Genomic DNA, 24,939 nt, shown 5'->3' on the forward strand with positions numbered 1-24,939 from the left:
CTCCAATAAACCACCAGAAAATCGGAAGTGGCGCTGTAGCTCAAGTGGTAGAGCACTCGCCTTGAGCTGAAGAGCTGAGGGACAGCGCCCAGGCCCAGAGTTCAAGCCCCACGACTGACAAAAAAAAAAAAAGAGATGAAAAGAGCCAGATTTACTGTGGCATCTGAGGGTCAGGCTTGGTTGAATGGTCCAGAGAGGGGACCAGCTGTGCAGCCTAGGCCTGTGTGAATCCAAGTGGCTGCGTGTAGAGGCCTAGCCATGTTCAGAGACTTCGTGGCTGGCTGTTTGTTGATGCCTCCCTAACCTGAGGAATGACAAGTGCCATGTTCAAACAGCCCTCCGACAGCCTGAGAGAGAAGAGCAGAGGAGGCCAGTGTGACAGCAGGAAGCCAGGGAGGGCTTGCAGAAGAGGCTGGACAGATGATGGGGCAGGGAGGGGGCAATCCTGGAGCGCCAGGGGCACCTTACGGAAGTGCTGACTTGGAAATAAAGGAAGTTTCAGGTGGAGCCAGGTGCCCGTGGTCCATGCCTGCCATCCTAAGCTTTGTGAGTGGCTGACATTGGACTACTGTTCCAAGCTGTCTTGCATATGTGAGGTCCTAAGTTAAAACCTCGGTATTGGAAAACAAAACAAGCCTTTGGGGGTGACTCTTCTGCCCAAGAGCAGAATACTGTCCCAGAGGTTCAGCCTCAAAGCCAATGTCCCTAGAGGCAGAATGCAAACTCAGGAGTTCTCCATAGATGAGGGTTGAGGGTGTGGGGCTTTTACCTTGAAGAGTCCAGTTCTCAAGAGAATGTGACCAAGGGTGACAGAGTTGCTAGTCTGTGGCCAGAGTGTCGGTGACACACGGGGCAGTGGGTGCTGAGATGGCTGTGGGCATTGGACTATGGGTTAGAGAGGGGGTGCTGGCACCTCCTACATGCCAGCCTGTAGCGGGCACTTGCATTTCTCTTTTGCCAGGCTTCTTGCATTCTGCTATCTAGTTTGCATGGGGAGAAATGGCAGCTCAGATTGGTTAAGAGACCTGCTCAAGGTCACATAGTGGCAGAGTAGGGATCTGCTTAGGGTTGCATAACTGCAAAGTCTTCGATCCCTCCTTTACCACTAGTTCTTAGAAGTGTCTGGCTTTGCTTTCAAAGCAATTTCCTATCAGCAACTCCCTGGGCAGAGTGGGGCTTCTGCCCATTCTACAGCCCGGCCAGCGGAGGCCCTGTGCTGCCTCTGTAGTCAGGTGGGCCTGTTCTACTCACCCAATCAGCTCTAGGTTCTCTGAAAGCTGCTGTGGGGCACACCCTGGGAGCCATGGTCCAGGCCCGGTTTTGCACCAGGCCCTGCAGAGGTGTTTCCTCCTCCTCCCCCTTCGGGCCCTCCTCCTCCTGCTGGCTGGGGCAACTGCTTGGCTGGGCGAGTCAGCCTTCCTCACTGCACTTCTGGTCCCTGAGACTCCTGCTTAGGAGGGCTGGAGTCACCCGCGAAGGGGTCCATCCATTCCCTACTGGACCCCTGCAGGTAACACCTCACTGTCCGCTCTCCTGCCGGGGCCCAGGGTGGGCAGGCACTGCTGCCTGGCATCTTGGCCACCTTTTGGCACCTAGGGGTGGGGGAAGCGGGAGCATGTCTAAGGCTGGGCTGGCAGGACAGATGGACAGACTTCTTTTACCAAAGGGTCTGAAAAGTGCCTAAAGAAGGCAGAGAGGCCAAAACACTGTGTCTGCCTCTAGTAGAAGGGGCTCTGGGAAGGGAGACACCCGGCTTGGATGCCCATGGCCCAGCCCAGAACACGAGCAGGCTCAGTAGTTCTGACCATCGCCTCCCACCCTGCCCCATATACCTGATAAACCCCAGAGTGCACACTACAAAACCCTGTCCGGTGTGGTAGACAGCCTAGAAGGAAAAGCACACACCCACAGAGACTGTCACCCCACTAGTCAGCCATTTGGCATCACACACACACACACACACACACACACACACACACACACACACACAGCATGCATACTCAACAGAGACAGAAGCTCTGACATACCCTGCCACCAAAGAGCCCAAAACTGTTCAGGACAGCCAGCACCTTAGGCACAGCGGAAGTGCAGGGAAGTTGTGGCCCTTGCACACACGGGCATTTACATGGCTTTATGCGTGTGCAGACATGCAGAAGTCTGGGGCTCTGAAGCAGGGCAGCAGGGGGAACGGCTCCATTTAGACATTGACTCAGCTGGGAGGGGACGAGACAGGGCACATCCAGGACCTATTTATGAGTTGTCATCTCCACACCTCACCCCTACCTGAAGCCCTGGCATGGGGGTAGGAGAAGGGAGGAGAGACCCCCTCAGGGGGCTCGGTCCAAGGTCAAACAGAGTGCTGGGTCCCTTGCCACGTCCACACGCCCCTCTTGGCTAGCGAATGTTTTCCTTCCGGAATCGCTGTGGTGTCTGGCTAGTAGCTGCTTTGCCAGCCAAGGCTTCCAGCCAGGTGTGTGGGGAGGAGGGGGCTGAGCTATGTGGCCCGTGTGGAAGGGCCCAGAAGCTCCTGGTAAGGTGGTGGGGGCACCCAGGGTTGGCAGCCTGATGGGAGGGGGTGCTGTGGTTACTCTGGGGAGAGGAAGTTGCCTCAGACAGGAAGGCCAAATGGGCCAGGGCAGGGTAGAGGTGAAGAGGGGTAAGTGGGAACAGACCCAGGCAAGGGGATGTGCAGAGGTGTATGGTGTGTGCACGCACAGGTATGTGTGTGTGCGTGCACACGTGCTTACACTAACTGTGTGGAGGGCAGGGTGTTTTGAGGGGATGGACTATTCCTAGCTTCAAGGAACTCACAACCCAGTCACAGGAGTAATGAAAGTGGGCAAAGTCAGGGCTTTGTGTATTCGGGAATGTGTATTTGTCCCCAGATTTATGTGTGGGTGGTCTGTCTCCTTTGTGTGCACACGCCGTGTGCAGGTTTCAGAACAACTCATGACAGCTCTTAGGCATGAGTCCATGCCTGCATTTGCACAGGTCCCTTCCTGGGGGACAAGTGTGCAGGTGTGCACCTGCCTGTCTTTATACAGTGTACATCTGTGACCCAGGTACTTGTGCCTCCATGGCCAGTGTGCGCATCTGCTTGAGTGTGCTGTCTCACCGTCCATCTCAGAGTGTGTGCATGTGTGTCTGTATTGTGTTTGCTTGAGGAGAAGAGGGCAGTAGTTCCAGAATGTGCTGTGTATCTGTTTAGAGACTGACCTGGCCCTTGGTCTCCTCCAGGAAGCCGCGTGTGCCCATCTGGGGCACAGCCCCAGCTAATGCCCCAGAGGGCCCACCCATCCTAGGAGAGGACTTGGGCCCTGCCCTCCCTCCCCATGGCACATGGGCCAGAACCTGAGGCCGAGGGGCTGCTGGATCTCAGCTTCCTAACAGAGGAGGAGCAGGAGGCCATTGCCAGTGTCCTCAGACGAGATGCCCGCCTACGCCAGCTGGAAGAGGGGCGAATCAGGTGAGCCAGTCTCCAGGAAGAAGGGGCCTCAGGCCTGCAGAGGCTTGGTAGCTCCCACCCTGTCTGTCTCTACTAACATGATGCCATCTGATGGCTGGGTAACTCGAGTTCATCTTTTGTTTTGTTTTGTTGTGGGTCGTGGGGCTTGAACTCAGGGCCTGGGCGCTGTCCCTGAGTTCTTCAACTCAAGGCGAGCACTCTACCCCTTGAGCCACAGTGCCACTTCCGGTTTTCTGGTGATTAATTGGAGATAAAAGTCTCACAGACTTTCCTGCCTGGGCTGCCTTTGAATTATGATCTTCAGATCTCAGCCCTCTGAGTAGCTAGGATTACAGGCGTGAGCCACCGGTACCTGGCTTCTTGACTTCATTTTTTGGTCACCTCTGCCCTTGTCCTGCTCAGAACCTCTCAGGGTGGTTTTACCTGCTTCCTTTCCAGCCTCCCTGCTTCCAGGCCTGTCCCTCTGGTCACACACTTTGGGACCAGACACTACTTGTATTAATATCCTGTTGAGGGTCTGGGAATGTGGCTTAGTGGTAAGAGTGCTTGCCTAGCATGCATGAAGCCCTGGGTTTGATTCCTCAGTACCACATAAGCAGAAAAGGCCAGAAGTGGCGCTGTGGCTCAAGTGGTAGAATGCTAGCCTTGAGCAAAAGAAGCTCAGAGACAGTGCCCAGGCCCTGAGTTCAAGGCCCAGGACTTGGAAAAAAAAAATGTGTGTGTGTGTGTGTGTGTGTGTGTGTATATCTTGTTGAAACCTCCCTTGGAGGGAGCTACTCCTGAACGTGACTCACAAGCCTCCCTGCTTGGCCCCTGAAAGCCTCTTCCCATCTCATCTTTCCTGGGGACCTGGGAAGGTGGCTCAGTGGTAGAGTCCTTGTCTTGTATGCATGAGGCCCTGGGTTCGATTCCTCAACACCACATAAAAAGAAAAATCCAGAAGTGGCTCTGTGGCTCAAGTGGTAGAGCGCAAGCCTTGAGCTGAAGAGCTGGGGGACAGTGCCCAGGCCCAGAGTTCATGTATCACAACTGGCAAAAAAAAAAATAATAATAATAATCTTTCCTGTGAAATACATGCACCAAAGCAGAGGAGCACAGGTGCCACAAACAGTGGCTGAGGACAGAGAGACACTTGGACAATTTCCGGGACCCTGAGCACCACTTTCCTCAGCTAAAATAGTGCTGAAGCCAGGCACTGGTGGCTTATGCTTATAATCCTACCTAGCTACTCAGAAGGCTGAGATCTGATCATCACAATTTGAAGCCAGCCCAGGTCAAAAAAAAGTTCATGAAGACTCTTTTTTTGTTTGTTTGTTTGTTTTTTGGTTTTTTTTGTTTTGTTTTTGTCGGTCATGGGGCTTGAACTCTGGGCCTGGGCGATGTCCCTCAGCTCTTCAGCTCAAGGCGAGTGCTCTACCACTTGAGCTACAGCACCACTTCCAGTTTTCTGGTGGTTTATTGGAGATAGGAGTCTCACGGTCTCTCCTGCCCGGGCTGGCTTTGAACTACGATCCTCAGATCTCAGCCTCCTGAGTAGCTAGGATTACAGGCGTGAGCCACCAGCGCCCGGCATCATGAAGACTCTTATCTCCAACTAACCAACAGAAAATAAAATAGGTCTGAAGAGTCTTTGCACAGAATTAAGGATTATGCAAGTTTAGTCCATAATAATCAATGATCAATAATCATCAGAAACTACTCAAATATCCCCTCCTCTAGGAAGCCCTCCTAGATTCCCACAACAGAGCTGGCCTATCTTGTATTCTTTTTTCTTATCTTTTTTTGTTTGGTTGGTCACGGGGTTTGAACTCTGGGCCTGGGCACTGTCCCTCAGCTCATCAACTCAAGGCAAGTGCTCTACCATTTGAGCCACAGCACCACTTCTGATTTTCTAGTGGTTTATTGGAGATGAGTCTCATGGGCTTTCCTGCCTGGGTTGGCTTTGAACCACAATCCTCAGATCTCAGCCTCCTGAGTAGCTAGGATGACAGGCATGAGCCACCACCGCTCAGCTTCTGTCTTGTGTTCTTTCTACACCTACCTCATTATAAAGTACTTCTGTCTTTTGGATTCTGTCTGTCCAGCAGTCTGAGCTCCTGCATTGCAGGGGTCAGGTCTGATTTACTGTTGAGTTCCTGGTACCAAGCTGGCACAGAGTGGGTGGCAGGAATATTCCTCAGTGGTGACAGCCACACCCTTTGGTCTCCTCCAGCAAGCTCCGGGCCTCACTGGTAGACCCTGGTCAGCTGAGGATCCTGACAGGAGACTGGTTCCAAGAAGCACGCTCTCAACGGCACCATCATGCCCATTTTGGCTCTGACCTTGTCCGAGCTTCTATCCGCAGGAAGAAGAGCTCCAGGGGTAAGAAGAGAGAGCCCTGGGGATAGGGAGAGGGCCCCATACTGTATACTTTCCAATGGGTGCTATTCATCCCTGGGCTATAGGTGGCCATTGGGCATCACCAAGGGCCTCTCCTTGGGGTGGGGGGGTGGGGGGGTCACAGTCAGACTTCCTGAGAATGAAGTTTCAAAAACTTCTCACCTGGGCCTAGGAGACCAGGCTCTGGGCAGTGATGGGGAGACTGAGGCTGAGGCTTCTGGGAGAGAGGCTGAAGAGGAGCCAGAACTCAGGTGAGGATGCACTAGGGAGGGGCAGGTGGCTTCTAGTATCTAGCCCTTTCCCTTGAAGATCCCTTCTCTTTCCTCCTAGGCTCCCTACAGATGAGGCCCCTGCAGAGAGGCGCAGTGAGACTCAGGTGAGCATCTGCTCCTAGTGCCTCCTCAGGATGAGTGTGCTGGGGAACCAGGAGGCCTGAGACACACTCTTTCCCTGCTCTGGGCCTCAGTTTCCCTTTGGCCAAGTGGTAGCATGGACCCAGCCATGGAACCCCCTAAATCCAGTACATAGGTGTGAGGTGGGTGAGGCTCAGGAGCGGGGAGTCAGGCCAGCCCATCCGGAGGGGCAGGCCCTGGGATGACAGGGTGTGAAGTACAGGCCAGACTGGTCCTGCAGCTGGTTGCCAGCCCTGCCCTGAGGGTTGCTCTAAATCTGAAGCTGGAATAGCCAAGCTGGAGTCTCTGACCTCTGACCTCGGCATGACCTTTGCCCTTTCCCCACTGGCACCCACTGTGATCTCTACCCCTTGTTTTCTTCAGGAACCTGGTTTCCCCTCACCATATGCCCCCCAAAAAGCTTCAGGTCATGAGAAGGAGCCCCAGGACCAAGAAGGTGAGAGGGCGCAACGAGAGGTTGTGGGGATCAGGGGCGGCTGGTAGGGACCCCAGCCGCCAGACTCATCTTCCCTCTCCCGCCTTAGTCGCCCCTGGGGGACTCCTGGCCCACCCTGGGGCCTGGGTCTGCAGATCTCCGGGGTTTGCTGGGGCACGGGGTGGGGGGCGCGGGCTCGCCGGCTCACAGCCCGTGCCCCGGCCCCGCTCCAGCCCCCAGCCCCGGGGGCCCGCAGGTGCAAGTCCCGGAGGCGGATCTGGAGCTGGAGCCCGCGCCCGGGGCGGAGCCGCGGCCCCCGACAGCCCAGGTAGGCCGGAGCGGACGGCAGCTGCTCCCAAGACCCGGAGCGGATTATGGACGGGGCGTGCCCCTTCCCGGGACTGCCAGCCGTCGCCTGTGACCAACCTGGCCCGGGGAGGGGCGGCGAAGGAGGGGGCGCCCCCGTCACTGGCCCCCCTCTGCAGACCGAGCAGGCCCCTGAGATCCTGGAGAACGGGGAGGAGACCCCAGCACTCGAGCCCTCACTCAACCGCATGCTCAGCAGCAGCTCCTCCGTGTCAAGCCTCAACTCCTCCACGGTGAGGGGGGGTGAAAGAGAGAAACCGGGGTACCAGATCGGCCCGGCCTGACCCCGCCCTCACCGCAACCCGCCACCCCAGCGCCCAGGCACACCGCCTCTCCCCATCGCCTTGCCCCCCCCCCCAGCCCCAGCCCCGACGTGAGCCCCAACCCCCGGGCCTGACCTCCCTCCCGCTCCCGCAGCTGAGCGGCAGCCAGATGAGCCTGGCGGGGGAGGTGGACGCGGGTGCCGTGCAGGTGCGTGGCTCCGTGCACTTGGCGCTGCACTACGAGCCGGGCGCCGCCGAGCTGCGCGTGCGCGTGATCCAGTGCCAGGGCCTGGCAGCCGCTCGACGCCGCCGCTCCGATCCGTGAGTGCCCAGCGGGGCGGCGGCGGGGGGCGGGGAGCGGGGGGGCCCCCGCCACGCCTCGGGGGTCACTGGAGGGCACTCAGCGCGAGGCCTGGCACAGCTCGAGGTCCCAAGTGCGCCGGGTGGTGTCTGGGGACCCACCCCCACCCCAGGGGTGGAGAGAAGCCTCTGGAAGGCCCCTTAAACCCCTAGCCTTCACCCTCCTTGCCCCCAGCTACGTCAAAATCTACCTCCTCCCGGATAAGCAGAGCAAACGCAAGACGGCAGTGAAGAAACGGAATCTGAATCCGGTGTTCAACGAGACTCTGCGGGTGAGGCTCCGGGAGGAGGGGGCCGCGGGGACGCCCCTTCCCGCAGGCCTGGATGGCGGGAGCCGCCTGTTCCGCCGTGCCAGGGCCTCCAGTTTTCCATCCTGCCCGGGCGACGGCAGGGAGACCCCGTTTGCAGGGAGACCCCGTTTGCGCAGTGTTTCCCAGCGCAGCCATTTTTGCAGCCATATTTTTTAGCAGTGCCATTCTAGACCCCCATGAATGCCCTTCGGGGTCCCCCAGAAATCCATCCTGCCTGGGGCGTGGGAGAGCCAGCTCCATCAACACCGATGCCAGGGCACCAGCGGCGCCCCACTAAAGCGCACCGCCTGTCCCCAGTACTCCGTCCCGCAGGCCGAGCTGGCGGGCCGCGTGCTGAGCCTGTCCGTGTGGCACCGCGAAAGTCTGGGCCGCAACGTCTTTCTGGGCGAGGCCGAAGTGCCCCTGGACACGTGGAACTGGGACTCTGAGGCCACCTGGCTGCCCCTGCAGCCCCGGGTAAGGCAGCCGGGCCCGCGTGGGCTCATCGGAGCCCGACTTGCCCACGGACCCCGCAGTCCACACGCACAGCCTCCCCTCTGCCTTGCAGGCCTAGCCCTCCAGGAGCTGGCTGGCTCTTTCCACCCACCCTCAGTGGAAACCACGCCCCAGGCCCCACCCACTCACCTAGCCACACCCCTTGGTGTCTGAAGACTCCACCCCTTGGGCCTGCCCGTGACTAGCCCACCTCTGGCTCCCCCAGGTACCCCCTTCCCCCGATGAGCTTCCCAGCCGCGGGCTGCTCTCCTTGTCCCTTAAGTACGTCCCTGCCGGCTCCGAGGGTGAGTAACCGTCCCACAAGAAGCCAAACTGGTTGGGCCCTGGGAGACGGGGGACCCTGGTCCACGGAGGAGGTGGCCTGAGCTTGAGGAGGTGACTCTGCCTCGCAGGTGCGGGGCAGCCTGTGAGCGGGGAGCTGCACTTCTGGGTGAAGGAGGCTCAGGACCTCGTACCGCTGCGCTCCGGATCTCTGGACACGTACATACAATGGTGAGGGGCTCCAAGGCCTGGCTGTGTCTTCCTGCTCCTAATCTCCACTCAGTCCCTTCCCCACATCCCCGATCGCCCACTGAGCAGGGGTGTATGGTCTGAGATCAGGGAAGTTGAAGACAACTTGAAGGAGCTGCATTGCAGGGTGACTGGAGGGCGCCTGCAGGACTTACTGGAGGACTTACTGGAGAGCTGAGGGACCACCGTGGCCCTCAGTGAAGAACCTGAAAGGCCAGCCTGTGGAGCTGGGCCCTGAACTTGTAGTTCAGGGTTTTTTTGTTTTGTTTTCTTCTTTCTAGAGATCAAGCCCAGGGCCTCACGTGGGCTAAGTATATGTTCTCTAAGTATATGTTCTCTATATGAGCTGTTCCTCCAGCTCCACTGATTTTCAAAGTGAACTCTGGGGCTCTCTGAGGGAGCTTCTCCACTCTGGGGGAGTAAAGTGGATGTAGGCCTATCAGCGTCTGGGTTCCCAGTCTACTCTCTCAGCTACTGTACTTTAGGGTAATGATTGGTTTTTGCAGAAAGGGTTCTGAGGTGTTGGAAATTAATTGGTGGGGTGACACAGCAGGGAGTAGCTGGTTGCATTTCAGACCTGTCATTCGGCAGTCCTGTAAACAGCTGTCAATTTCAAGGCAAGAGACCTGAGAGTCCGCTGATACAAAGGTTGTGAGGCAGTGAAGTCTGGAGCCCTGGTCTCAGGCGGAGTGAGGACCCTCTCTAGGGAGAAGGGGCAGGACTCAGTGACTAGCTGGAGCTAGAGGGTAGTCATCTGATGGCAGGCCCCCTCCTCTCCAGCTCTGTACTGCCTGATGACAGTCGGGCCAGCCGCCAGCGTACAAGGGTGATTCGACGCAGCCTTAGCCCAGTGTTCAACCACACCATGGTTTATGATGGCTTCGGTCCTGCTGACCTGAGACAGGCCTGTGCTGAGCTCTCCCTCTGGGACCATGGGGCCCTGGCTAGCCGCCAGCTGGGGGGCACACGCCTCAGCCTAGGTACAGGTAAGCACAGCAGGGCCTTGAGGGAGCTGATCTGGGAGGCAGGGGCTCAATTCATGGCCTTGCCCTTTCCTGAGCTCTTTCTACTGAGAACTAGGGGTGGTAGCAGGTTTTCCTTCAAGCTGCAGGGTCCAAGGTGACCATGCCTTCTACCCCTGCCCACCCACATCCAGGCAGCAGCTACGGGCTGCAAGTGCCCTGGATGGATTCCACACCTGAGGAGAAGCAGCTGTGGCAGACACTCCTGGAGAGGCCGTGTGAGTGGGTAGATGGCCTTCTGCCCCTCAGAACCAATCTGGTCCCCAGGGCATAGCTAGCCCTACCGAACTCCTCCCTGGCTCACCATCTCAGAGCCTGCCCTTGGTTAAAGTCAATAAAATCTGTCTCAAGGACAATAAGAGGCCAATGTTTGCTGGGCAGGGAGGTAAAGTGTTATAAGGAAGGAGCTGGGGGAGTGAGTGAAGGAGGCCAGATCTTTAAGGAAACTCAGACACAGACACAGAGACCTCAAGAGGTTGTTCATTAGATACTCCCTATACACATGTCTCTGAAGTTCAAAGACCAACACTTACATTCTGTTTAATAGTCTTTGGTTCTGAGGGCTGGGAAGGTGGCTCAGTGGTAGAGTGCTTGCCTTGCATACATGAGGCCCTGGGTTCGATTCCTCCACATAAGCAGAAAAAGAAAGCCAGAAGTGGCGCTGTGGCTCAAGTGGTAGAGTGTAGCTAGCCTTGAGTTGAAGAGCTGAGGGACAGCGCCCAGGCCCAGAGTTCAGGCCCCATGACCGGACCCAAAAAAAAAAACAAAAAAAAGTCTTTGGTTCTGGGTGCTGGTGGCTCACGCCTATAATCCTAGCTACTCAGGAGGCTGAGATCTGAGGATCGCGGTTCAAAGCCAGCCTGGGCAGGAAAGTCTGTGAGGGTTTTTTTTTTTTTTTTTTTGTCAGTAGTGGGGCCTGAATTCTGGGCCTGGGCGCTGTTCCTCAGCTCTTCAGCTCAAGGCTAGCACACTACCACTTGAGCCACAGCGCCACTTCCTGCTATCTGTGAGATTCTAATCTCCAATTAACCATCAGAAAACTGGAAGTGGTGCCGTGGCCCAACCGGTAGTCTTGAGCTGAAGACCTGAGGGACAGCGCCCAAGCCCTGAGTTCAAGTGCCGTGACCAACAACAACAAAAAAGGGTTGAGGCTGTGGCTCAAGTGGTAGAGTACCCGAATTCAATCCCCAGCCCAGCGCACATACACAAAGAGTTTGGATTTTAATTTGGGGATTGGGGTTTTAGCTTATTGGTAGCGTGCTGGCTTAGCCAGCTCCAGGGCCTAGTTTGGTGGCCAACAACAAAAGGGAAGAAAAGAAGTCTTTGGTCATGTTTGCCGTGCTTGAATGTTTGCGTCCCCTCACACACACACTGATGCTGCGCCCGGGCTCTGCCCTGGCTCCGCCAGCCTGGCCTGTGCTTGTCCCCGGATCTTCAGGCAGGTGTGTCGGAAGTTGCTTGTATCTTCACAATCCATCTGTCGGTGGGTCTTTCCTGCCTCTGATGTCTTCATTCAGCTTCTCGGGGCCCTGTGGTAACTAGCGTGGATCCTGTTCGCTGTGCCAAGATGGCTCTCCAGATTCGGCATACCATCCCTCCCCTGGGGAGAGTGTAACCAATGTGGCTCAGCCAGAGAAGGCATGGCTCTCTCTGGTAGCCACTATCAGCCTAATGCTGCTCTGTTCCTAGGGGATCTGGGTGAACCTAGGCCGGCTCATAGCTAGGGGCAGAGGAGAGAGAGCTAGTTAAGCTCTGGCTGCCAGGAGACCTAGTGCATGGTCCTCCCTGGGGAACCCGGTATATACCTGATTCGGGTATAGAGGAGGTCATCTCGAGTGGCAGAGGTGAGCAGAGCATGCAGGGTGAAGCTGTGGTTCAGCAGCTGGTTGTGGACCATGAACCACAGAAACAGGGAGAAATAAGATTCAGAAACATGTATCCAGGGGCTGGGAAGGTGGCTCAGTGGTAGAGCACTTGCCTTGCATGCCTGAGGCCCTGGGTTCGATTCCTCAGCACCACATAAGCAAAGAAAAAAGAAAAGAAAAAAGCCGGAAGTGGCGCTGTGGCTCAAGTGGTAGAGCGCTAGCCTTGAGCTGAAGAGCTGAGGGACAGTGCCCAGGCCCAGAGTTCAGGCCCCACGACCGGACCCCCCCAAAAAAAAGAAAGAAACATGTATCCAGAGATCCGGGTATTTCCTTCTACTACCTAAGAGCTAAGGCAGATCCACTTAACCCATCTAGACAATGGGAGGGGTGCAGTAAGAAGGACTTTTCCAGTTGTCTACTCAGGAGAATCAAGGTTCAAAGCCAACCTCCAATTAACCACAAGAAAACAGGAAGTGGAGTTGTAGCCACAACTCAAAATGGTAGTGTTAGCCTTGAGCAAAAGAGCTCAAGGATAGCACCCAGGCCCTGAATTCAAGCCCCACGACCGAAGCAGGGGGGAAGAGGCGGGGAGGGGGGGAGATGGACAGAGATGGAGTGTTGGTTGGTGGGGGTCAGGGATGGCCAGCATGCACATCCTCACCGTTTGGATGGTGCCTGAGTCCACACGTAGTTCCTGTAGCCACTGCACTAGGCCCTGGTCTGTGGGGAGAGAGGCTGTCAAGAAGTCAGATGAGCCTGAAATGCCTAAAGTGCTTCCTGCTAGAGGTAATCTTACATATCCCCTGATGTCTCGGCCAGGTCTGCTCACCAGTTCGCTCCGGCGCACAGGTACTGGTCTCGGCATTCGCCCGCTGCAGGGCCCGGTGCAGCAAGGCCTGGCACTCCCGTTCCTTCTCCTCCAGGATTTCTCGCAGCCTGGTGGAGGCCAAGAATAGAATGAAGGAGCCAGTGTGTTGAAGAATGTGCCGATTGTCTGGATACTTCCCTGGGGGGACCTTACCTGTTCGTCTCTGCTCGCAAGAGGCCCAGCTGCACTATCAGAGCTGGGGGCTCCTGCTTGGCTTCTGTGGGGAGCTGGCTGGGTGGAATCGGGGAGTCCTGCTGCCTCTGCTGGGCCTCTCTTTCTTTACTTAACTCCTCTGACCTCAGAGAGACGTCTTTCTTCTCTGTCTCTGCCAATCCAAGTGGGGTGAGATCAGACAGGGCGAGATGCTGGTTTGGACACCCCCCCTCCCCAGGTATTAGTAGTGAGGGTAGTTTAGGGGGAGAGAGCCCTGGGCTCTGGGCAGTGACTCAACAGGGCTGGTCTGAGAGGCTAACCTAAGTCACTTTCCCACGGGCTCCATCCCACCTAGCCCAGCCAAGCTCCTACCACCATCTTCATTCTGTTTGCCACGCCCCCCCAGGCGCCACACCCTCGCCCCAGTAGGCTGGTGGACTCCAGCCAGCCCAACCTCACCCGAGTCCAGCATCGCCAGGGTGGCCCGCACTGCGCGGCTGAGCAGCGAGTCCAGCACGAACATCCAGTGTGGGCGGATCTGGCGCCTGCGGAGGATCTGCTTCACCTGGACAGCGAGAGAGGGTGTGGCAGAGGCCGCTGAGCCTCCCACAGAAGCGGGCCTTGCCTTAGAAAGATCTAGAAAGTTTTCTGCCTGAAGCAAGAGAGGTGGGAGGGCTTGGGGTCCAGGGAGGGGCTGGGCTGCTAGGACTGGCCAGACCAGCGTCTTCTTCAGAGAGGAGACATGGTGTCCTGGATCATTAAGTCCTTGCAAATCTCCAGCATAAGGATGATAGAACCCTGTCCTCACGGAGCAGCCCTAGCCCTGGGGAAGCTGTGTTCTCACCGCATCCGGGAAGGCAAAGAGCGGCCCATGGAGAAGTGTAGGCTCAAGGCCCCCGGCTCGCAGCTGTGCTTGCAGCACCCCAAGTTCCTGGGCCAGCTGCCGGCGGTTGGGGGTGTGAATGTGTGCCCCAAGGCAGCGCAACAGCTGTTCCACGTGATTCCTGCTCAGGTGGGAACCCTAAAAGACAGAAGGGTGGTCAGCAGTGTCCGCCCAGAGAGATATGGTGGGTGGGGAGAGGCAATCAGCCACTCTGGACCACGGTCTACCACCAGGGGTCTCTGGACAGCCACCCACCTGCTCCTGCTCCTGACACAGATTCTCTGCCAGCGTGGGCAGCTCCTGCCCCAGCACCGCTGCCAGCATGGCCCGCCGCTTGCTCTCCTGGTGCAGAAGGCTCAGCCCTGAGCTCTCCTCTGGAGATGTGGGCTCCTCCGCTCCAGGCTCCTCAGGCACCCTGGGCAGAAGGGGAAGAGGCTGAGGGAGGGCAAATAACATGCTCCAGCCACCTCTCACATAGAGTTGGAATCTGACTCTTTTTTGGTCAGTCGTGAGGCTTGAACTCTGGGCCTGGGCGCTGTCCCTCAGCTCTTCAGCTCAAGGCTAGCGCTCTACCACTTGAGCCACAGCGCCACTTCCAGTTTTCTGAGTAGGTTATTGGAGATGAGAGTCTCACAAACTTTCCTGCCCAAGCTGGCTTTGAACCATGATCCTCAGATCTCTACCTTCTGAGTACCTAGGATTGCAGGCATGAGGCGCCAGAACCCGGCGGAATCTGACTCTTACTTTAATGTCTATCTCCCAGGAGTAATGAGATTAAATCCAGTGCTGAAGGTGAGGGCAGTAAGCACATGTCAGGGTGGCTGGGAGAACACAGGGAAGCATCAGATGCCCACTTTGCAAGTAGTCAAGATGCTCAGGCCCCCAAGGCAAGACCAGGCAAAGGGAACCCTCCGCAGGGTCCTAGATCTCACCTTAGTTGGCTGGTGTCTCCATAGCTGAGGCAGCGTTTGGGGGGGCTGGGTGGGTGCTGGGAAGGTGCCTGAGGGCTTGGGAATGTCTGGGACTGGGTGGCAGAATCAGCTGCAGGAATAGGACCAGCCAGAGGGGCATCTGAGGGAGGGAAAAGCCGTTAGTGCCTGGCCTGCACAGCAACCCTGCCTGGATGGAAGACAGCAAAGGCTGTCCCCGTTTACTTCCACAGCACCTGAGGGCCGCCGGATGTGGCGGCGAGGAGAGCCAGGACTGCGGCTCCTCTTCCCTGGCTGCAGGAAGGGATCCTCCAGCAGTGCTTGGGCACTGGCTCGGACACAGGGGTCTGGCTCAAAAGTTCGGAGGAGGAAGGCTTTGGCCTCAGATGATAGAGAACTAGGCATTGGTGGATGCACCTTGTACATGCCCACCTGGGAAGAGGAGACAGGAAGGGAAAATATGAGTCAAGAGTTTTTTTGTTACCCTCAATCCTGGGGCTTGAACTCAGTGGCCTGGCCACTGTCCCTGAGCTTCTTTTGCTCAAGGCTAGCACTCTACCACATGAGCCACAGTGCCATCTCTGTTTTTTTCTACTTATGTGGTACTGAGGAATGGAGTCCAGGGCTTCATGCATGCTAGGTAAGCACTCTACCACTGAGCCACCTTCCCAGCCCAGGAGTCAAGATTATTACAGATATGTGAGGCTAAGCCTGGCCCCATCTAATCTCCATGAGGATCTCACCTGAAACATGGCAGCCTGAGGACTCCCCAGCTCATGGAAGGGTGGGTGACCTGTGGCCATCTCAATCACAGTACAGCCCAGTGACCAGATGTCAGCTGCCTTCCCATACCCTCGAGGGCCCTGGTCAATGATTTCTGGGGCCATATACTGTAGAGTCCCTAGAACAAGAGCAGAGCAGCAATGCCCGTCTGGGCTTTAGCACCAGAGGGGCCACCATCACCCTCTGGCTGTCTGTACCCATGCTTAGCTTATTATCCAAAACCCTTTCCATTGCCTACTTTGGTATTCAAACATCTGCGCTACCCAAAGGTCCATCACCTGCCAAGGCTCCATCATCATCGCTAGGCCGCACTGTCTTCACGGATTCCCTCATATCATGTATCTAACATTGACTCACACCCCATGTGCCACCACCCACTTCGGCCAGCTTAGCCTGCATCAGCACTAGGGCTCCCACTTAGGTACTACCTTCAGTTTCACCAGTTATCCAAGTTCCCATTCTAGGTTCTATCAATTCTCCCCCCTGTCCCAATCACCTGCCTCGGCTCCATCCTGTATCAGAACTATAACTCCACGTGTAAGAGAAACCCCATTTCCCTAGGAGGCTCCAAGAATTCAGCCACCCTGTTACCTGTGAAGGTCTCCGTGCACGGTGTGATGCCTGCCAGCCGCTTGGAGGTGCCAAAATCAGAGATCTTGAGCAGCCCACTGAAGGTGTTGATCAGCACATTGTCACCCTGATTGAGTGGATGTTGTGCTTTGTGGGCTGGCCCTTGAAACAGACCCCTCTCCCGGGACCCCCATCACTTGGGGGTCCCAGCCTGGCCAAGTCTCTCTCAACTCCTCCCCCCCGCCCTTCCACATAGATGCCCCCAGTGGAAATTGGTGCCACCCTGTCTCACTGACCCCAGCATAGTGGGGTCAGTCATGGAGCTGACCTTGATGTCCCGGTGCACAATGCGGTTGTCATGCAGATAGCTGAGTCCCTGTAAGATCTGCCGCGTGTAGAAACTAATAGTACTCTCGTTGTCCTTCAGAGGTCCCCACACAGACCGCAGCAAGGAGGACAGGCTACCTGGGCAGATACAATCCAAGTTCCTCCACAGAATCCACTCACTCCACCCACATCTTTCTGCTCCCAGGCCCTGACACACCCAGACACTCAGCTAATTCTGAGAGACACCACCCACGCATGCACGCACGCATGCTAGGGCTCATTCTCCCCCCAGGGCTCTCCACCCCCTGCCTGGCGCCATTCCCAAGCCCCACACCTCCAGGTTTCACTCCCGTCCCACCTCCAGGCACTTCTTCCATGAAGATCTTCAGATATCCGCCCTGGCTGGCTGAACCCAGGTAGCGCACAATGTTCTTATGGCGCAGGCGTTTGTGGAGAGCGATCTCTTCATGCAGGGGCTGAGAGAACCTGGGGAGGTAGGGGAGAGAGGATGATTTGGACTGGGTTACCGGTTGCTTATGCCTGTAGTCCTAGTTACTCAGAAGGCTGAGATCTGAGGATCCCAGTTCAAAGCCAGCCTGGGCAAGAAAGCCTGTAAGAATCTTACCTCCAGTTAACCAACAAAAAGACCGAAGTAAATGGAGCCGTGACTCAAGTGGCAGAGCCTTGAGCAAAAAAGCTAAGGGGTGGTGCCCAGGCCCTGAGTTCAAGCCCCAGGACCAACGCTTGCAGAGAGAGAGAGAGAGAGATTTGGGCAGAGGTGCTCCTCCTAATCCTATTCCTGCAAGGTAAACCCCCTGGGCCCACAAGCCCTTCTAACCTCACCCTTCCCTATAACCCCGCCCACAGACCACCTCAGACTTAGCCCCACCCACCACAGCTCTACTGTCAAGCCCATGGGCCTCAGGTTACACCCCCCACAGGGTCTAGCCAGACCTCCCCTGGCTTTCCACCACTGATCATTAGGAATCCATCTATAGGTCCCTTCCTCTGGGTCTGTTGATGCGCACCCTCTTGAACCCCTGAATCCACATGGCCCAACGCACCAACCTGCTGTCCCGTTCTGGGATCTCCTTGATGGCAATTCGGACTTTGGTGTGCCGATCGCGTCCTGCGTACACCACCCCATACGTGCCTTTGCCCAGCACCAGCCGCTCACCAGTCTCCAAATATTCATAATCAAACTACAGGGTGAAGGACAGCAGGGCTCAGCAGAGCCCAGAGCCGTTCCCCTCACTCTCTTCTAGGCCCCCCTGGAGTCCATTTCCACGTCCTTACCTCTAGCACTTCTCCCACGCCCACCGCCTCCTCCGGGCGGGCTGTGGACTCTGGATTTGTCACCAAGGCCTGAATCAGGCTGCAGAACCTGAGGGATTGGGGGGGGGGGGGGGGGGAGGAGGTCAGGCAGGCAGGAGTGGCATCTTGGACAGGAGCCTACCCAGGAGCTCCAGGGGGATGTTAACCCTCCCTTTCTCTCATTTCTCCCCAGCACCCCCACCCCCCACCAAGTCCCCCAACCCCCAAAGGCCACACACCACTGGCAGCGCTCCACACTGGGAAAGCACAACTGGATGTCCTGGGCAGGAGGAAGCGCGTAGAGGAAGCAGCAACGCTCATCCCGCTTGGAGACGCTGGGGAAGGGTGGATGGAGACACCAGTGAGCCTCAGCCCTGGGGACAGTGGTCCTGCCTGTCCACAGGTCCTGCCTCTCACCTGACACCGCAAATGGAGCCCACAGGGAGCGTCCAGGTAGAGAGATCCTTCTGTGAGAAGAAAGAAGGCTTTTAGATGGGCACCGGCTCCTGCTTGTAATCCTTGCTATTCAGGAAGCAAGAGTTCTGAGGGTTGGGGTTGGAAGCTAACTAAAGCAGGAAAGTCTGTGAGACTCTTATCTCCCAATTAACCAGCAAAATGTCAGAAGTGGAGCTGTGGCTTAAGTGTCAGAGTGCCAGCCTTGAGGAAAAAGTTAAGATACAGTGCCCAGGTCCTGAGTTCAAGCCCTAGTACTACCATGTTCTCTCTCTCTCTCTCTCTCTCTCTCTCTCTCTCTCTCTCTCTCTCTCACACACACACACACACACACACACACACACGCGCAAAGAAGGAGGAGGAGGAAAAGGAGGAGGAGGAAAGAGGAGGAGGAGGGAGGAGGAGGAGGAAAGAAAGAGGTCTCAGGGGAGGGTGCTTGGAGATGGGGAAAAAGGCCCAAAGGAAGAAGCACATAGCCATGCAATTCACCTGGGTCTCTGTCTCCAGAAGACTTAGGGTCACTGCACTCACTGGATCAGTACCCTGAATCTCAAGCCTTGCGGGCAGCAGTACTTTGTTCAATTCCAGAACCAGCACCTGGGAGCGGTGGGGAGGAAGATCAGTCAGAAGAGGCTCACCCCTTTTCTGGGTCTTCCCTACCCACAGGCCTCACCAGATACTGGTCTTCCTGGGGAGAGTCTCTCTGGAAAGGCTGGCAGGACTGTAGCAAGAAGTGGAGCCAGAAGTGAGCGTGCAGCAGGGTTCCCCCCGAGGGCTCTGGTGTGGGTCTGAAGTGCTGGTAGAGCAGGAAGGTTTCCATCACTGACACCAGGTACCTGTAGGTACCACCTTGTCCTTAGCTCCACCCAGCTGGCACGGCCAGGCTGGATGTCAGTAAGACATGGGTGTGGGGTGACATGGGCACTGGGCTGGAAGTGGGGAAGTTAAGGTTTGGGGTTCCGGCTACAGTGCCAGTGGATATGGGTGCAGAAGCCAATAGCCCAGGCTGGGAATGTAGAAGGGGCCACTTACCATATGGGGGCATTGAGCTTGTACAGCTGCTCTGCAGCCAGCACCACCTGGATGGGGTCATTCGCAAGGATCTGGGCTCCCAGGTAGAAACCTACATCCCAGTAATACTGCATCTTCTCCACGCAGCCTTTGCGGGCCAGCAGGCAGCCCAGCTTCATGCCTGAGGGAGCAGGACATGAAGTACAGTGAGCTCAAGCAGGGGTGGGTAAGGCCCAAGTGTAGGTCTCATCATGTGTGTGGGCCTGAGCATGGCTAGGAACACAGATCGGGGTGTGGCAAGCTCACAGGTGGGTGAGGGCATGGCTCAAGTGGCAGAACGCATACCTAGGAAGCATAGCAAGCATGAAGCCCTGAGTTCAAAATCCTATACCACTAAGTACAGACAGGTGAGCTTGGATGCTAGGGGATTCAGAATTCAGTATATAAATGAACACAAGCTGGAATCTGGCAACAATTTTGGCTCAAGGTCTCCTGAGGGCCCAGGGTGGGCATAAGAAAAGCTCAGTACAAGTGAGTATAAGGATGAACTCTAGCTGGGCACTGGCGGCTCACACCTGTAATCCTAGCTACTCAGGAGGCTGAGATCTGAGGATTGCAGTTCAAAGCCAGCCCAGGCAGGAAAGTCTGTGAGACTTGTCTCTCCAATAAACCACCAGAAAACCAGAAGTGGTGCAGTGGCTCAAGTGGTAGAGGGTTTGCCTTGAGCTGAAGAGCTGAGGGACAGCGCTCAGGCCCAGAGTTCAAGCCCCAGGACTGACAAAAAACAAAAAAAAGGGATGAACTCAGCTCCTGCCTCTCTCCAGGTCCTTCTGGGCCTTGGCTGGAGCTGGGGGGAGCTGGCTCACCTATCAACTGGAGCTCCTCGGAATCCTCAAAGTGCTGGCCAGCTGCGATGAGGAGCACGGCTGCGTTGATGCCGGAGTGCAGGCTGGGCTCCACCTCGAAGGCCTTGCGATACCTGGGGGTAGGATTGAGTGGGCGGGTGCCCACATAAGCTCCGCCCCTTATCCCACTGGCTCAGTCCTCTGCCCACTCTCTTGTACCCCTTACCAATGATAGGCCTGCTCCAGATGTCCAACCTCCCGGAATCCAGAGCTGAAGAACATGTCCTTGTAGACACGGCCACACATGCAGTACAGATCGGGCGCCACAGGGCCCTCGAACTGGACCAGCGGCAGCAGCACAGCCAGTGCTTTCTCCCGGTCCCCAGGCTTGTTCCTCCTAAGGACAGGGGGAAAAAGCACTGAAGATCATCCTGATGGCTCTGACCCAATCAAGCTAAGAGCCCTGACAAGCAGGAGCTTTTTAGGGGCCTGACACTGACCCCTCCCCCAGATGATCTAGACTCTGGTCAACACTGACCTCTGGGTCAGTAGGGACAGAGGATCGAATGCTTCCGAGCTGCAGGAGCAGCTGTGACCACACGGAAGCTGCTATCCCCTCTCTTGTCCCTGCCAGGTAGCAGTAATCCAGAACAGAAGAGACCTTTTGGGTCAGATCCCAGATCAACAAGTTCCTTGAAGCATAGTGATCCCAGACAGCAGGGACCCAGGCCACAGAGCCCCCCCCCCCCCCCCCCATGGCTCTCAGCTTGTTCCACACTCACCGGTTGAGGGCAAACGTGTAGTGGAAGCAGACATTGTGCTGCTCGGCCACATCATAGGTGGGCAAGGCCTGCAGCGTCTCCACCAGCTCAATGATGGCCGAGTAGTCCTGTGTGAAGGAACTGGCATGAGGAGCCCTCAACCTGGAGGAATCCCGGGACAGGATTCCTGCCCAGATTCTGCACACCTCCATCAGGCCCAGCAGACCACACCTTATGTGGAAAATCCATTGTGTGTCCACACTGCTGGGTTCCCTACTTCACAACAAAGTGGAGGCGTGGCTAAAGTGGTAGAGCACCAGGCTTGAGAGAGAAAAACAAACAAACAAATAAAAAAAGCCAAGCAGCTAGGTGGCAGTGGCTCACGCCTGTAATCTCAGCTAGGCAATAGGCTCAGATCTGAGAATTGCAGATAGAAGCCAATCTGGACATGAAAGTCCATGGAACTCTTCTCTCCAATTAATCAACAACAACAAAAAAAAAAAAAAAAAAAAAGGTAGAAATAGAGCTGTGTGGCTCAAGTGGTAGAGCATTAGTTTTGAGCAAAAGAAGCTTAGGGAATTCAAGCCCCAGGACACACACACACACACACACACAAAGCCAAAGTGGAAAAATGGTTGGGAGGCCCTGAGTTCAAGCCCCAGTATTGGCACAAAAAAAGAAAAGAAAGAAAGAAAGAAAAGAAAGAGAGAAAGAAAAGAAAGAGAGAAAGAAAGAAAGGAAGGAAGGAAGAAAGAAAGAAAGAAAGAAAATCCCAAACTAATACCTGTCCTGGGAGGCAATGGTATCATCATTTCCTACTGCAAGTAAGGAAACTGAGGCGCAGAGAGCTTAGACAATTTGCTCAAAGCTAGCAGTGACCAAATGGCCCAGCCGGTCACCAGCAATGCCACTCACCTGCACATCACGGTAGGACAGCAACAGGTTCATGATGATGTCAGGGGTCAGCAATTCCACACTGTCCAGTCTCCTCTGCAGGCGAGCGAGCTCCTGCCTCAGCTGCTGCCCACTGAACCGCTCCCGGGCCTGCCGGATACTCTGCCGAATGGTCTCCCGGAAATAGCCACTGATGTCCAGGCCAGGAGAGAGAAAGAACATGGTAGGCCTGTCCCTCATCCCGTGCCCACTATACCTATATCAGTCTCTTCCCAGTAGGCCCCTATTACCAAGAGTCTGTTGGTGTGGCCTCCAACAGGCGGGCAAACCGGCCTACCAGTGGTGTGAGCAGAGCCTCAGTGCCCGCCCCAGCCTGTACCAGTCCATCAGCCATGCCCCTCAGGAGGCCTGCATCACCACACAACACACGACCAGCGGCCGTCACCACATAGGGGATCAATGTGTAGCTGCCAATGCAATCCTGGTGGGAGGAAGGCGGGAGTTGGTAGAGGTCATCTCAGGGTTAGAGAGGGGCAGGAAGAGGTCAGAGGTCAGTACCAACAAGGACTGGAATAACAGGAATGGGCCACACTTCATCAAAGGGGACCTGCAGAGAACTGGGGGTTACATGGAGCCTTAAGAGGTCAGAGGTAATGGAAACCAAGAATATTAGTGGAGGTCAGAGGTCAAAGGGCACACAGGAATGAGAAATGGATTCTGCTCACCGAATTCTTCTGGAAAACATCCTCCTGCAGAAGGAAGATAGTGAGATGTTAGCGTAGGCCTCACACCAACTCTCACCTCTTCCCACCAGCCCCCTTGGCCACCTACCCGCAGGGCCTGCAGGTCAGGGAGGTCAGCTTGGGAGCAGAGAAGTACGTTGTTGGTCATGCTGAAGCTCTCACGCACACCAAGGTGGTAGAACAGGGAGGGCTGTGCCAGGGAGCTGTTCACCTCCAGCACCACCACATCTGTGGGTACAGGGGTACAAGCCCTGAGCCCTGAAGCCCAGGGGAAGAAGCCTAGGGGTACAGCCTGGCTCCACCTGCCTTGCTGTGGGACTCCAGCCAGGTCCATTTTGCTCTGGGCCTGTTTCCCCATTTTTGGGGCTCCCCAGCTCTTCACTGGGGAGGGAGAGGGAGGGGTGAATCTCCTCCGGCGAGGTGTAGAAGAGGAACTGGGCTCACTGGCCTGGGGCCCTGCCTTTCTTGTGCAGAGTCTGTGAGCAGCGTGATTGGGGATCAGACTGTGATCCAGAGCTTGTCCCAAGGCTGTGTGGACAGCAGGAGCCGTGCGATCACACCCCCTCCCCCGGTGTTCAACCTAGACACCATCATCAGTGTGTAGACCCTCTGGACCTGCACCTGTGTCATTCACTATGTCCAACTGTATCTTTGTGTGACAAGATCTGCTAAGTGCCTCTGTGACTCGACATAGTTGTGATTTGAGTCATTCTAAGACCACGTCTCTCTGCGTCCTCATCGTCGCGTCGACCTTCATTTGTAGGCAGTAATTTCATGTGCATCCAGGAAACGCAGGTTCCCGGACTCCGTGCACAAATAAGAAGCGGAGGCAGGGCATCCGGGTTGGCGGGAGGGAGAGGTGACACTGGCCTTGGGGTGTTGCCCGGGACCGCTCCCGGTCTCCAGCGCCTGGGCAGCCGCTTCTCCGAAGCTGTTTCCTCCGTCGGGGCCCAGGCCCGGTGGGTCTCTGCGCTTCCCTTCCCGCCTCTCTAGCCCGATCCTTGGGTGCAGTAATACCGGGATCTCTAACCCAGCTCTACAGGAATGGGCCCCCACCCCGCTCGCGGGCCTCCCTCGCGTAGCCCTAGGTAAGATCACCCATGCTGCGCCCCAGTCCCAACGCAGGGCCACACGCCTTCCTTTCTTGACCACGCCCCAACGTCTAAGCCCCGCCCCATCTTTGGCACCGCCCCTTAGGAAGAGTGTTTAAATTCCACTCCGTACCCCAGAGCCAAGCCTAGTCCCCTCAATCTAATTTTGGGCCTGAGCGCACTCCAGAGGCCCCTCAGTCGCACAGTCATCACAGCCCCGTCTCCGGTCTTTTAACTTTAACTAAGCCCGAGCCCCTAGGCCTGGTATCCACCTCCACCCAGTCCTGGCCCCGCCCACCGCCCCGCCCACCGCCCCGCCCATCGCCCGCGCCCCGCCCCGGGCGCCTACCCGCGTTGTAGAAGGAGTCCAGCGCCGCGGTGTCGCCCAGCGCCAGGGTTCCGAAAGGCAGGCTGTGCAGCCGGGGCGCCGGCCGGGGCCCCTGCAGCTGCGCGCAGGCCTCGCGCAGGCAGCGCAGGGGCAGCGGCTCCACCTCGGTTCCCGCCCCAGGCTCCACCCCGGGCTGCGGCTCTCGGGTCAGCACATAGACCACGCTGAGCGGCCGGCTCCGCGCGCAGCCCCGGCCCGGGGACGCAGCCAGCGGCCGGCCCCGGCTCAGCGCCTCGGCCAGCGGGTCCTGCCAGCAACTGCCCGCGCGCTCCAAGGTCCCAGCCCGGGGACACGGCCCCTCCATGCGGGGACGCTTCGGCGCGAGGAACGGGGACGGTGGCGGATCCGGGGGTCAAGTGAAGAGCTGAGAATCCCTTAGGAGATCGGGGGATCCAGACGCCGACCGGACGTCCCGTTCCAGAAATCCAGAGTAGAGAGACGAAGAAAAAACCTGAGCGCAGATGTGCAAGGTCCTGACGGTGGGGAATCCGGAACTGGGCTCCAAGAGTCTGGGGTACCGGTGATCTGAGGCCCGGGGTCACGGGGGAGCCCTGGGGTCCGGCCGGCAGCGCCTGCCACCCCGACTTCTGTGGGGAGCGCCGGCACTCGGTCCTCCCCTCCCGGGCAGGCCCGGCCCAGCCCTTTCCCGAAGTGGGAAAGCTCCACCCTCGACCCTGGGGCAGTGCCGCTCCCCGGCGGCTGGGGACTAGCCTCTCCCTCGCTCCTCTCCCGCCGGAGCCTCCGACAATGGCCTCTTCCGGAACAGCCTGTGCCCGTCCGTCCGTGCACGCCGCTGGGGACTGCTCGCTGCAGATGCTCGTCCCACGTGTGCCCGGGCCGCGGCTGGGAACAAGCCGGGGTCCACTGAATGAACTGGACCTCACAGCCCCACGAGCAGCAGCCCTCGGCCCCGGAGTGGGGCCTGCCAGAATCCCACCTGCTACAGGTCCCTGCTGACCCATGACCTCTACCCAGAACCTAACCATGAGCTCTGAGAAACACTGCAAAGACTACCTACCCTTTCCCAGAAACTGCATGTGAGGAAAATGGAGGAGAAAGGA

At 57.0% G+C, this 24,939-nt stretch overlaps 2 protein-coding genes across 2 annotated transcripts; one reads left to right on the top strand and one right to left on the bottom strand.

The window, feature by feature from the left end:
* Nucleotides 1-1,402: 1,402 nt before the first annotated feature.
* Nucleotides 1,403-10,359, top strand: Sytl1 (synaptotagmin like 1). Its single transcript, XM_042688439.1, has 15 exons — nt 1,403-1,510; nt 3,238-3,466; nt 5,679-5,827; nt 6,018-6,096; nt 6,155-6,221; nt 6,622-6,694; nt 6,907-7,001; nt 7,159-7,272; nt 7,457-7,623; nt 7,838-7,934; nt 8,271-8,429; nt 8,674-8,752; nt 8,861-8,960; nt 9,759-9,964; nt 10,135-10,359. The coding sequence occupies exons 2-15, from the start codon at nt 3,333-3,335 to the stop codon at nt 10,272-10,274; spliced, it is 1,659 nt and encodes a 552-aa protein (XP_042544373.1). The 5' UTR covers nt 1,403-1,510; nt 3,238-3,332; the 3' UTR covers nt 10,275-10,359.
* Nucleotides 10,360-11,156: 797 nt separating this feature from the next.
* On the bottom strand, nt 11,157-24,642 carry Map3k6 (mitogen-activated protein kinase kinase kinase 6). Its single transcript, XM_042688438.1, has 29 exons — nt 23,840-24,642; nt 22,488-22,627; nt 22,382-22,405; nt 21,947-22,137; nt 21,678-21,846; nt 20,784-20,890; nt 20,228-20,398; nt 20,023-20,135; nt 19,178-19,337; nt 18,819-18,981; nt 18,635-18,742; nt 18,110-18,159; nt 17,932-18,027; nt 17,675-17,762; nt 17,447-17,580; nt 16,737-16,864; nt 16,380-16,516; nt 16,073-16,178; nt 15,442-15,599; nt 14,935-15,130; nt 14,702-14,840; nt 14,025-14,184; nt 13,731-13,907; nt 13,346-13,451; nt 12,887-13,058; nt 12,695-12,801; nt 12,527-12,600; nt 11,806-11,882; nt 11,157-11,600 (listed from the first exon to the last, which is right to left on the bottom strand). Exons 1-29 carry the CDS (start codon nt 24,180-24,182, stop codon nt 11,510-11,512), a joined length of 3,885 nt encoding a protein of 1,294 aa, XP_042544372.1. The 5' UTR covers nt 24,183-24,642; the 3' UTR covers nt 11,157-11,509.
* Nucleotides 24,643-24,939: the final 297 nt, after the last annotated feature.

Source organism: Dipodomys spectabilis, unplaced genomic scaffold (genome assembly GCF_019054845.1).
Source record: "Dipodomys spectabilis isolate Male_0828 unplaced genomic scaffold, ASM1905484v1 ptg000118l, whole genome shotgun sequence".
NCBI lineage: Eukaryota > Metazoa > Chordata > Mammalia > Rodentia > Heteromyidae > Dipodomys > Dipodomys spectabilis.

What these genes read in the sequence shown, in the direction of transcription:
- Sytl1 (XM_042688439.1), top strand. Translation starts at nt 3,333, where the DNA reads ATGGCACATGGGCCAGAACCTGAGGCCGAGGGGCTGCTGGATCTCAGC. An exon ending in GGCTGCCCCTGCAGCCCCGG is followed by an intron (nt 8,430 to 8,673) that starts GTAAGGCAGCCG and finishes TGGCTCCCCCAG; the next exon opens with GTACCCCCTTCCCCCGATGA. An exon ending in CTGGACACGTACATACAATG is followed by an intron (nt 8,961 to 9,758) that starts GTGAGGGGCTCC and finishes CCTCCTCTCCAG; the next exon opens with CTCTGTACTGCCTGATGACA.
- Map3k6 (XM_042688438.1), bottom strand. Translation starts at nt 24,182, where the DNA reads ATGGAGGGGCCGTGTCCCCGGGCTGGGACCTTGGAGCGCGCGGGCAGT. An exon ending in CCACATCCGGCGGCCCTCAG is followed by an intron (nt 14,841 to 14,934) that starts GTGCTGTGGAAG and finishes TCCCTCCCTCAG; the next exon opens with ATGCCCCTCTGGCTGGTCCT. An exon ending in TCTTTGCCTTCCCGGATGCG is followed by an intron (nt 13,452 to 13,730) that starts GTGAGAACACAG and finishes CTCGCTGTCCAG; the next exon opens with GTGAAGCAGATCCTCCGCAG.